Here is a 13,192-nt window from a genome sequence, read left to right as displayed (position 1 = left end):
CACAGACTTCCTCACCACAGCTTATTGAACTATTCAGCTGCACACTACAGCAGAATCCTAGTAGTTTTCCTTTAAGATAATAGAGTACTTTTTCGGCCAAAGTTTAAACTAACGCTATATCCTCCAATTGGCCGTATAAGCAACACTGACCATACTTCGGAGATATTATATCAATAAATATTCCGGAGAATTTGAAAACTAAAAATTTTGAGGCCGTTGTCTTATGGCTCGTTTGAAGTCGTCATCAGAGACACGCTTCTGGCCATCAAGGAATCACTCCTTGGATCGAAACAGATGAAAACCTAATACACTATATGGCCAAAAGTATCACCCCTAAAAAAAAACCCTAAATAAAGTAGTTGTGGTGGGTGACGCAATTTGATGCGTAATCGAAAGCTATACAAGCTTCAGTAGTGGTTTGTCAGGTTGTATTTATGTATTTGTAATGCAATGAATAAGTCAAAGGAACCCAGTGAGTGTGATTGTGGCAGTATAGTGGGATGCCACCTTTGTGGGAAATCAGTTCGTGAAATTGAGAATATTCTACTGAAGCCTAAATCCACTGTGAATGGTGTAATTTTTAAGTGGAAACGTCGATGCAGTGAAACAGCAGAAAAACGAACTGGTAGGCCGAAAAAACTTGGTGAAACACTGGTAGGCCGAAAGAACTCTGAAAAGGGTAGTGAAACAAAATCGCAAGTCCTCGTTGGTGGAAATTTATTTCCCAAGAATTCCAAAGCTCATCAGGCGTTAGTGTTAGCAGCAGGACTGTTTGTCGAGAGTTAAAAAACTTAGGATTCCATGGTCGAGCAGCCGCGCTCAAGCCGAACATCACTCCATAGAATATGAAGCATCGATTGCAGTGGTGCAGAGTTCACCGTCATTGGACTGTGGACATGTGGACATGTTCTTTGGAGTGATAAATCTCGCTTTACAGTCTGGTGGTCTGATGGACGCGTCTGGGTGTGGTGGATGCCAGGCGAACGTTTCTTTAGTCACTGCATTGTGCCAACTGTTAAGTTTGGTGATGGAAGCATAATGGTGTGGGGGTGTTTCTCCTGGTTTGTCCTAGGTCCGTTAGTTTCTGTGGTAGGAAACATGAACTCTGAGATGTATGCGGACATTATGGACAATGCTGTACTCTCAACTCTATGGCAATATTTTGAAGTAGGCCCATTTCTCTTTCAGCAGGATAACTGCTCAATTCACACATAGAGGCTTGCACAGACGCGGTTTAATGAAATAGGTTTTCAAAAACTGGACTCAGAACCCCGATCTAAATTCCATAGAGCACCTCTAAAACGGATTCGGATCCGCAGTGATCGGCGTGGTTGATATTTTCTTGTGCTCTTCAAAATATGGCTATGAAATGAAAAATGATGGATAATTTCTGTTGAATGTGATGATCAAGTGTAGCTGAAACCCTGGAGTAACAGGTTTTTGAATTTTATTCCAAAATTCTTTAGCATCTTAGAAGTTTTTGACTTTCTGAAGTGTAGTTGTGGCAGAAACGCCCACTTGTTTGGGTAGCCATTTTGTTGTTTGTTTACCATTTTAGAAACTGCTATCGATATCTGCGTTCAGTGCATGAACTATTTGCAGGACTCGGATATTGTTCTTCTGTATCGAAAGATTTCTTTATTGTGCAGACTCTTATTTTGTGATTTTTTTACCCATTTTAAATTCCAATTTATGGAAAGTGTCCATAAATGTGTTGATTATTAGTTGACAACAAAATTGTTTGGAAAATATCAGTTCTCTTTAGTGCATCTAATTAGAAGAAATTCTTGTTACACTTTTGATAGTTTTTTGGTGCAAAAAAAAAAATTATTGATTTTATTTGGACAGTTTTTTTTACATTCTTTTCTAATAATTCAAATTTAAAATTGGGAAAGCTTTCCAAACATTTCGTTAAAAGCTTGCTTAAGCTTTACTCTCTGTTGCACTAGAAATTTAGACTTTGTGGGGAAAAAAATGGAATCAGACATAAACAAGACGGATAGGGAACACTTTGCTGATGATAGCGATATTCTAACTGATGATGAGAATTTATTTTACTCGCCAAAAGGAGCGGGAATGATAATCCCCGATACACCAACTCCAATTAAAGGATTTAAAGGATTGACATATAAAGACTTTAAAAAATCATCGGATTCTGATTCAAATGAGATAATTGAACCGTCAATGCAGACGGACAGCAAAATGCAAATGGCCACAAAACGGAAAAAGAAAAATGTAAAAATGAAAACAGGGGAAAATCTCCCTAAAGATAAAAGACCTTGCATTCCTCGTAAAGGCAAAGACAAAGAAAGAAATGATGGTATTGCAAATGCTAAAAAAGCAAAGAATGTGGATGCAAGAGAAAACGAAATACCAGAAGAAAATAAGCAACCCTTTGGACCACTGGGAATATTGGAAACATTTGAAAATATTATCAGTAAATATAGGATTGAAGGTAACGCGGCTGAAGAATTGAGAGACTTATTTTTGAAAGTTTTGTCAAATTCTTCAGCAACCAAAATGAATTCAACAGATGATAATCATGGACCAACATTCGCAAATGTGGTGAAAAATCTTAACAGTGATGGTATGGCGGGAAAAAAAATTCCATTAAAACCAGGTTTAACGTTTATTAGAAGGATCCAAGCCTCTAAAAAGCTGTTAGGGGAAGAAAGGAATCAAATTCAACAAAAAATAATTAACGCGAATGAAAACGATAATAAAACAACACCATTGCTAAGACCTAAAGCAAACCTGCCTACACTGGTGGTTAGACCAATTACAGAGTCAATAGACTCATCGATTAAAATGAGAAAGACATTAGAAGCGAATATCAGCCCAAAGGGGATGGAAATTAAAATTATGGGTTTGAAGCCAGCAATGGGAAATGGAGTTCTGATTCAAGTTGAAACACCGGAAATGGTAACAAAGTTAAAAGATGCTATTAACAGTCATACAAATTTGCAAAATGTATGCAAGGCTACTACTCCACAGATAAGAATGCCTCAAATCATTATATATGATGTGGAAAAGAGTGAGAGACCCAGGGAGGAGGAGGAGTTGGATTTTCTCAATCAAATCAAGCTAAGCAATGACATAGTAGGGAATATGCGGGTTCTATTTAGGAAAAAAGGAAGAGGCAGCTCGTCTCACTGGGTTATAAGCTTGAACCCCAAAGCGTTCCGAGTAATTAAAGATAAAGCAAGATTACAGTGTGGTTTCGGATCGTATAGATTTAGAGAATTTGTAGAACCCCTTAGATGTTTCAAATGTCTCAAATTTGGGCATGTTCGATCTAAATGTATGCAAAAAGAAGATAGCTGCTCCAAGTGCTTGGAAATGCATAACTATAAAAATTGCACAAAGCAAAATCCAGAATGCAGAAACTGTAAAGAATATCGCAAAAGAACAAAAATTATGATTCGAACGGATCATATTGCAATATCGGAGCATTGCCCTGTATTTATCAGGGAGAGAGATCAGTTGATTAAACAGACGAACTATGTATAATAAGCCTTTCAATGATTACTCTTGGCGTGTTATTCAACATAATATAGGTCGGGGTAAATATGCAACAAAGGAACTCCCAAATTTGTTTGGGGACAATATTCCAGATGTTTACTTGTTACAAGAACCATATACAATGAAAGGAAAAATAATAGGACTTCCCCTAGGATGGAGAATAATTTCTCACCCTTACGGGAAGGCGATTATAGCAGTAAGAAACCAAGATATTTCTGTTTTGACAAGATTTACTAGCGAAAACATAGTAGCAGCCAATTTATCAGCGGGAAATAGTGAAATTACTATGGTATCGGCATACTTCCCACCGACTCACAATAAAGAAGAAATCTGCAGAGAACTTGGAAATCTGTTTGAACAGTTGGGGACATCATCCATACTTATTGGAGGAGATTTCAATCTTCATAGTCGACTGTGGGGAAATGAAATTCCCGATCATAGACCACAAGATGAAGCCGGCTCGTTTATAGAATTCATTTTTAAGAAGAACCTTGTTATTTGGAATGATCCAAACTCATTGCCAACGTTTCAATCTGCACGTGGAAGAAGCTGGATTGATGTCACCTTATCAACTAAAGACCTGCATGACAAAGTGATGGGCTGGAAGGTAATCCAAAGTACTTTGAGTGACCATGGCTTTTTGGATTTTCAAATTAATATGGGTGACAAAGTTGTTTCAGCAGAAAGATTTAAATTAAGCAAGTGGAAAATTCGAAAAATTAGTGTTCAAGTGGCTGAAAAATATGCTGATATAAGAGAAACAATGCAAAGGATAAAGACTAAAAAAGATTTAGAAGTATGGGTAGAAGAATTTACAGAATTCATTCAAGGAATTAGCCAAAGATCGAACAGTAAAGAGACAAATCATCTCAGGGTCCCCTGGTGGGACACTGAACTGGAGAAACAAAGAAAACTGACAAGAGCCTTGCGGCATAGATACCAACGATGTAAAAACACTGAAGAGAGAATTAAGAGAAGACAAATTTATAAAAAGAATGAATCAATATACAGAGGGATGTTAAGAAAGAAAAGTATTGAATGCTTTGAAAAGTTATGTAGCGAAATAACGAGAATGAACCCTTTTGAGCTACCTTATAAATTAGCGGCAGATAAAATGAAAAGGAAAACAGTTTTGCACGGTGTCAAAAAACAGGATGGTACAAAAACCAATAATACAAAAGAAACTATAGAAACTATTGTGAGATGCCTTTTCAAAGAGGAACAATCCCAACAAGAAAGTAAAAAGCAGAAGAAAATGAGGAAAAGTATTGAGTTATATAAAACAAAAGAAAAAGATAAAATATTTACAATAAATGAAATAAGAACAACGATTAATAAAATGGCCAAAAAGAAAACACCTGGATTAGATAACATCCCAATGGAGATGCTTGCTGAAATTAACAGAAAGAATCCATTCATACTTTTAGAGTTATACAACAAGTGCCTAGAATTAGGTGCGTTCCCTAATCAGTGGAAGGTTGCAAAACTGATTTTAATTCCTAAAACTAATAGAGACTTAGAGGATCCTAAATCCTATAGACCAATTTGTTTGCTAACCACAGCAAGTAAAATCTTGGATAAACTGATAACTCAAAGAGTACAGCACTTATTAACGGCACAAAATAGACTGCATCATGATCAACATGGTTTTAGATATAACCACTCTTGTGAAACAGCACAAAATGCACTATGGAGTAAAATAAAAGGTGCGATGAATCAAAAACTAAAAACAACAGTTATATCTTTGGATGTAGCTGGAGCATTTGATTCCGTTTGGAGGAAAAGCATTTTATATGCCCTTATAAAAATGAATTGCCCGAGCAATCTTTTTGAATTGATTAAAGATTACTTAAATGAAAGGAAATGTATTTACCAAGATGGAGAGAATAATTGGGAATTTATAATGGATAGAGGAGTGCCACAGGGCTCGTGCAGCGGACCGTTATTCTGGAACTTGGTTATGAATTCTGCATTTAAAATCAATCTTCCAGTGAACTGCTTTATGCAGGCGTATGCCGATGATGTGCTACTAATAATCTCGGGAAGAACAAAAGATGAACTGGAAATTAAAGGAAAACAAATAATTCATAGGCTAGTAAAATGGGGCAAAATTCATAAACTTGAGTTTAATGAAAGGAAAACAATTCAAATGCCTATTACATTTGGAGAACGTTTAAAATTAACAGATCCGCCTAACATAAAAATAGGCAATAACAACATAAATGTGTCAAATCAAATTAAGTACTTGGGAGTTACATGGGACAGTAAATTAACATTTACGTCACATTTTAATAAGGTCAAGAAAAAAGTGGATGTATTAACATATAAACTAGTGACAGTTGCGGATAAATTTTATGGAAAAAGGAAATACCATCTAAGAAGAATCTACACTGGGGCCATTGAGCCATTTGTTCTATTCGGGCACGGAGCATGGGGACATCGGCTAAATCTAAAGAAAATCAGAGAAACATTAAATTCAATCCAACGGCGCCCTCTCATCATTATGTCTGGGGCTTATAGAACCATTTCTACAGAAGCCCTTCAAGTGATAACGGGAATTTTGCCAATGGACCTCAGAGCAACGGAAATTTTCACTAAATTTCAAATTAGAACTTCTAGTGATAAAGTTAAAATAGGAAACAAATGCTTCAGCAAAAATGATTATGAGATGTATTTTGACAAATTCGAACAACATCCTGCAGAATGGTTTATTCACGGTTTTCAAATTAAAATCCCGGATATGGATGGAATAGAAATTTTTACAGATGGTTCAAAAGATGAAAATAAAGTAGGAGCTGCAATAGTAGTATACTACTATGGGAAAGAGATCGATAAAAGTCTTGTGAAATTATCGAACCATGCCACAAGTTTCCAGGCAGAAGTGCAAGCTTTAAAGATGGCCATTGAATATTGTGAAAGGGTGGAGGACGGACAGAAGTGCTCAATTTTTTCAGATTCTCTCTCAGTCCTACAAGCCATACAATCTTCTCACAATTGTAATAAGGAAATATGGACGATAAAAGAAAAGATAAAAAGTGTAAAAACTAACAAGTGGATAGAGTTGAATTGGGTTAAGGCCCATATTGGGATCTATGGTAATGAAAAGGCGGATCAATATGCAAAGTTGGCGGCACAGAAAGAGGGTGTTGATATGGTTGTCCCCAAATCAAATGGTGTCTTAAAATGGGAATTAAGAGAAGAAATAAAGCTGCAATGGTTTGACAGATGGTATATGTCCAAAAACGGAAGAGTAACTTTCGATTTTATTCCTAATCCTGAAATAAAAATAAGAAGATACCATCCACTGATAATTCAAATTATATCAGGACATGGGAGATTTCCTGCATATTTCCAAAGATTTGGAAGAATGCAGGACAATAAATGCATTTGTGGAGGAATCGGTACTGTTTACCACTATTTAAAGGAATGTATTGAAATTTCGGAGTTAAGGAAAAATCTGAAAATTATAAATAATGACTTAAGTACAGTACTGATGGTACCAGGTAATCTTAAAACTCTGAAGGACATGATGTCAAAAATTGTCAGTTTTTTACCAACTATTTGAGAGTTTGTAGATAAGGCAGAAGGACAATAATTGACCACTTTGTGGCCAATTACCTAGAGGAGAATGTCAGTTTGACAAATCGGTCAATGAAAGGATGGACAATACTCAAGATAGCAGTCGGCCACAACAAATCCTGTCGATACTGCTACGTTCAGTGGTGGCGGAGTGGTCGGCTGTAAGCAAGAAGAAGAAGAAGCACCTCTAAAACGAATTAGAGGGCAGATTTCGTAGCCAGCTTAATCGATCACCCTCACTGTAAGCACTCACTTCAGCTCTGAAGGACGCCTGGAAGTCAATTCCTATAGCCACCTATCAAAAACTGGTGGAAAATCTTCCCAGGCATGTGCAGGCTGTCATCGATTCAAAAGGAGGACCAACATCATATTAATATGTGCCTCAGTACGCTCTATGTCCATACCACTGGGTGTCCGGATACTTTTGGCTAGATAGTGTAGTGCCATGTTCGGTCTGCGCCTGAGAACAGTTTTCTCGTTCATGCTAAACTGAAAGATTTCATTCGCACCCACAATACATGGAATATCAGGTTTTATTTTGCTTAGACCAATGAAGACGTTCACCAACGGTTAGAAGATTGAATCTGACGATGACTTCACTCAAGCCATTCGACAGCGTCTCGACTTGCAGACGACGGGATTCTTTGCGATATGGAAACTAATTTTCCTAATGGACAAATGCCTCAATATGAACAGCAAATATGCCTTAAAGAAGTAAACTATCAACACTTTCATTTTCTTCATATTGTCATTCATTGGATTTTGAATTATTGTGTTCAACTTTATGTACTATATTTTTGATACAACTTCATATGTTACAAATACATAACAATCAACTGTAAATTAAATTCTATTTCTAAATGTGATTTAGATAACATTGCCATGAAATTTTACATTCATATTCTAAATAATCGAAGAAATTATATATGAGAAATTATAAAAAGCTTCGCAATCCTGAATTCATATAATCATCGGAAATTTATAAATATTTCGAAATTATTGTTCAGGAATATTTTTAGCTTTTTATTTTATTTTTCTCAAAATAAAAAAAAATCTGGAGCACTGAAAAAGTTAAAGCAATTAAGCCATACACTGATTTTTTTAAAATTTTTGGCAGATAAGTTATATATATACACAAAAAGCTGTGTAACAGTATAATTATATTCAAATTATGTTTTCAAAATATTTTATATTTATGAAAGAGGTAATCGTTATAAAATAATTTAAATGAAATCATTTTCTTAAAAATCAAAAGGCTGAATAAGTAACATATCGTTCGTTGCTGTAACCTCTATTATGCACGGTATTTCATTATAAAATAAAACCAAACCGAAAATATAACGCTTCAAATATGAAAAGTATGTTCTGTTCAATGAATTTCAAATTGTTCACTTGTTGTAAGGAAACGAAGCACAGAATACATACTTTCTGTTGTATAAAATATTGACAGATATACATATATAGAATGAAATTAAACTGTCAGGCGTATCAAATATATTTTTGGCGTCGAATTGTGTGCATAAAATTCCAAACTCCGAAAATGAAATTCCACAATCCGAAAAGGGGTTTGCTGCAGAAATGGTCTATAATAATAATTTTTAAAAATTGTTTATAATAATAATTTTTAATAAGCAGCTAATAATAATTTTTGTGATAAAACTTATTGAACATTTTTAAGGATGGATAAGGGCTTTGAATTTTTTTAATAAGGAAATAAAGGAATTTTGGCATAATGTTTGGTATTTTTCATAAAAAATGTATACCCTTTAATTCTGACTTTAACAGAAGCTGAGTTAGCAATTTTGGTTTATGTAAAAGGGCCTTATCTGTGAACTTTCGGGTTCTCAATTTTGGTAAAATGTTAAAATATAGCTATGAAAATATTGGTACTTTAATTGTAATAAGATAAATTCTTAGTCTATAACAATAAATGTTTAAACGCCTATTTAGAACATATAGAGGGAAGCACAAAAAATAAAATATCTTTCCTTTATAGTGTATTAATGTTAAGATGTTTATGAATAGCTAGGATATGCAACAAACAAAAATCTCTTTGTTTATCAACTTGTGAGTTTGAATTTTATGTTCTAGCCGAAATATCTAGTATTTTTTACCAGTTGATGTTTTAAAAATTCAACTGGTTTCATTTTTAGATTCACATGTTTTTTATCCATATAACATGTTAGCTATTGACTGATTATAACGTGGTAACAGTTCTAAACCTAGACATGTGAATTTAAGGTTTCATTTTATTAAAGGCTTGATTTCAGGCAGAGGTATATAAATAGTTTTTGTACCAGCTGATAATATGATGCACCTTTTGATCTAGAGTATTACTTATGAAGAATTAACATCCAGCTCTAGTTGCTTAAGCTAGCTTAAGTTGAGCTTCATCCAGCTTAAGTTGAATTACTGTAATTTATAAAGTTATATCTTTCAGGGGGGAGATTTACAGCCTCATTTTGAAAACCAACTTATGTATTATTTGGCATTAAAAAAAATTAATTAGAAATTGTAGATGTAATAACTTTTTCTGATTCCACCCTTTCAGTAATTTACTATTACATATACGTTATCTCTAAATTATGCATCGAAAGACTAGTACAAACACCAGTATGAGATATGAAAAAGTGGTCAAAAAATATTAATTCTGCAAATAAATTTTGTAATTAAAAGCATGAAACCTTGTATATGTGTAGATTAATGCAAGGAAAAATATGACTAAAATTTGATTTTTAACAAATCTCACTCAGACTTATCACATAAGCCAAAAGGCATTTATAGAATAGTCCATCTTATTTAATGAATCAGGAAGTATTCGTGTAAGTACAAATTTAAGGAGGTTTATTCTATTTCTAAGGCTTATTCTATTTTGGGGGAGACACTTAGTAGAGCGGTTTTCGAAGAGTAAAAATCTTATTGGAGAAATTTCTTTCGTACCCCGGGATATTTTCTTCATTCTAAATAACAAAATGATTTATGAGTAACAATATTTAGATAAAACTTTCAGCTGTTTCCACTTTTTTCATTATCTGCCTATATAAAAAGTACAGAAATGTGCACGTTAATGTGGTATAGGCAAAATGTACTAACCCCATTGATTTGAATCAAATTAAACTCAGAAACAGTTTTTCATTACTTTAATTCTTTGCACTCCTATGCAGAGTCTGACTGGCCAATCTGAAAGGTATATCATTTTCACATTCTTAGATATTATAAAAGCTGTATAAAGGTAAAAACTCTGGTATTAGGGAATGAAAAATTAGAGAATGAACTTATTCTAAACGAATAAATGGAAAAAATATATCCGATAAACTGTTGATTATTCTCTCCATATCATCTGAAATCATTTCATGACTTTTTATAATTTTCATGATAGGGGCTTTTATTTTTTGACGAAAATTATTCTCAATTCGTCTGAGTTAGCAAACTTCAGCCTTTTTAATTTTTCCAATATTTTTTTTGACTGTTTGAGGTTTGTAATGAAGGAGCATAAATAATGAGATCTTTTGAACACATTAACATTTAGTCTGACATTTGTTGTTTTTTTTCTTTCTTCTTCCTCATACTCCAAATAAAAAAATCTTATAAGTTATTGCTATTTAATTTTATTACAAATACTACTGGAGCGATTCAATTTTTTGTTGTGAAATATATGTCTTGTTGATTGATTTCTAACAATAATGACATGAATTTCATCAGCGTAAATAGTGGTAATTTGTAATGTCGAATTCTCGTTACTTCTTTGAGGTTACTTAATAGATTAAAACAAGTTTTAGGCAATTGGTATGTGCATTGATCCTCTGTTTAAAATAATTGCTTAAATTGACAATAGGCCCCTTGTGTTATATTAAATTTAACATACATAAAATTTATCCTTGACACATAGTTTATCATACGTAAATTTGATACAGGTGTAATTTTAACCTGTCAATATTCTGAGTAATACATTATCTTAGATAACCTGCTGACATTGTGTGAGAACATTATCTTTATCGTGCCTACCCAAAGACCTTCTTCTAAATTTAGGGGATTTTTGCTAATATGGAGGACATTTATATCATCTAGAGGCGATAGAAAATCGCCTAAGATTTTATAAATTAATTATTATATCATGTGACAATGGAATAATTGATAGAGAATAGCTAGTATGTCTCCACTTCTTTTATAAAAGAAAAAAAAGTATGCTGAGATAGTAAAGTTAAAAAAATGACATTTTTACTTTATCACATATTTTTGAGATCTGATCTTATTTTGAATATCATGGAATTTTGGTCAAAAAGCAAAACAACAACAAACTACGTTGCTTTTATAAATTATTAGACAAAATTGTAGAGCATACCTAAAGTACATGACTTTCTCAAGAAATATTGAGTTTCAGTCCAAATGCTTTATTTTACAAACAATATATTTTAATTATAAATTCCTTTTTTGAGAAATGGAAGAAAAAAGGAGACATAAATAGTTAACTGCACTCTGTAATTAACTATAAGAAATAATGTATTTTATTTATAGCTTAACTGCTGAAGAATTATCAAAAAATGTCATTTCTTTATTGTCAAAATATCCAATTTATTTTTAGAATAGCAAGTGTAAATTAATTTACATATCTCGTGAAAGCTTTACTTAAGGTGCTACTAGATTCTTATCATCTAATTATTTTTAGACACGATATTCCAAATAATATGCGAGCATAAGTTACTTCCGGTGCTCTGCAATTATGACTTCGAAAGCGTGACATTCAAAAACTTGTTTTTTACGTCATCATATACAATAATCATATTTGACTGTTGAATATTAGGGCTTAGATTAAATGACTTGTTTGAAAATTTTATTCATAGGAATATCGAATCATTTATTTCATTTCCTAAAATGACATCCAGCTAATTTTTAAGTATTAAACTTGTAAAATCTGTTTATATGAAGTGACTTTTGAGTTTCATGGATTTGAGTAGTTAAAATACTGTCTTTATAATATTTCTCTCTGAATCCTCTGCTGCTCAACTCTTTCCATTCTTGAGGGATCTTAGACTTTTATTCCTAAATGTATTCTTATTTTAAAAGAAATGTGATTCAATTTTTACTCTGTGTCTGTAAACGTAATCATTTTCCTTTCTATTTGTCTTTTATTATTCGAAACCGAAATGGAAATAGGAACAACCAAAAAAATGAAGCTCCTAACATATTTTCAGACAGTAATTGTTTATAAAAGTTCACGACACAAATTTCATCAAAATGTATGAGAAGCTAACTTTGCTTTGGTCATCAAAAATAAACAAATAAAAATTACCTAATTAGAGTCGACATTTCAAAACAGCTATCCTGCTTTAGGAATGACCTTAGACCTCTATTAGATAAATTGCTATAGTTTCTAAGAGAAGCAGTTATTTTCCGACTTCTTAGGATTAGAAATTCAAAATAAAGGACTCTTTGCTACTACACAAATGTTCGAAAAATTCTTAAGTTAATTAATCTAACGAAACATATTAAATAACATTAATGTAGCAAAATTATTAATGCGTCATATTTGCAAGCATTTCTATTTTCTTTCTTGCAGCTGTTATCTCTGTCTTAAAGGGTAAAAAAATTCAATTCCTTATTGTAGTTCATTTGTCGTATGTATGCTGCTGATATGGTTCCTGATACTGTTTTGTTTGACATTGTATTTATTAAAAAAAATGTTATCAAAACAGGTAAAATGTTTGATTCTAAAAGAAATTAAAGAAAATATATTGCAAAAAATGGTTGAAGAAACTGTTGAAACAATAGAGGTGAAGAAAATGTATTAAAATTCCGTAATATGACTATAATTTATTTATTATTAATATGAACAAATATTACAACATAGTTCTTTCCAAAATATAATTTTAATTCAGTGTACTCATATATCATATTATATTAGAAGATTCTTTGAGTATATAGAATTTTTTTTGCAGTATAACCTCTTAGTATAATGTTGAAATCACCAAATTAAAAGAACATAGTATGGAATCCTGGTCCAATATGAGAATTTGATCGCTTTTGCCCAATCATAAGATGGATTAGGTTTACTTTTCCCGAAAATATCTGAATTTTGTTATTATTTCATTAT

General features: G+C 32.8%; 1 protein-coding gene across 1 annotated transcript; it reads left to right on the top strand.

The window, feature by feature from the left end:
* The first annotated feature begins 450 nt into the window (after positions 1-450).
* On the top strand, positions 451-1,215 carry LOC129960352 (uncharacterized). Its single transcript, XM_056073736.1, has 2 exons — positions 451-770; positions 864-1,215. Exons 1-2 carry the CDS (start codon positions 451-453, stop codon positions 1,213-1,215), a joined length of 672 nt encoding a protein of 223 aa, XP_055929711.1.
* Positions 1,216-13,192: the final 11,977 nt, after the last annotated feature.

This window comes from Argiope bruennichi, chromosome X2, assembly GCF_947563725.1.
Source record: "Argiope bruennichi chromosome X2, qqArgBrue1.1, whole genome shotgun sequence".
Classification (NCBI taxonomy): domain Eukaryota; kingdom Metazoa; phylum Arthropoda; class Arachnida; order Araneae; family Araneidae; genus Argiope; species Argiope bruennichi.
The sequence above is the reverse complement of the archived record's forward strand: the minus strand, read 5'-3'. Positions and strand labels throughout refer to the sequence as shown.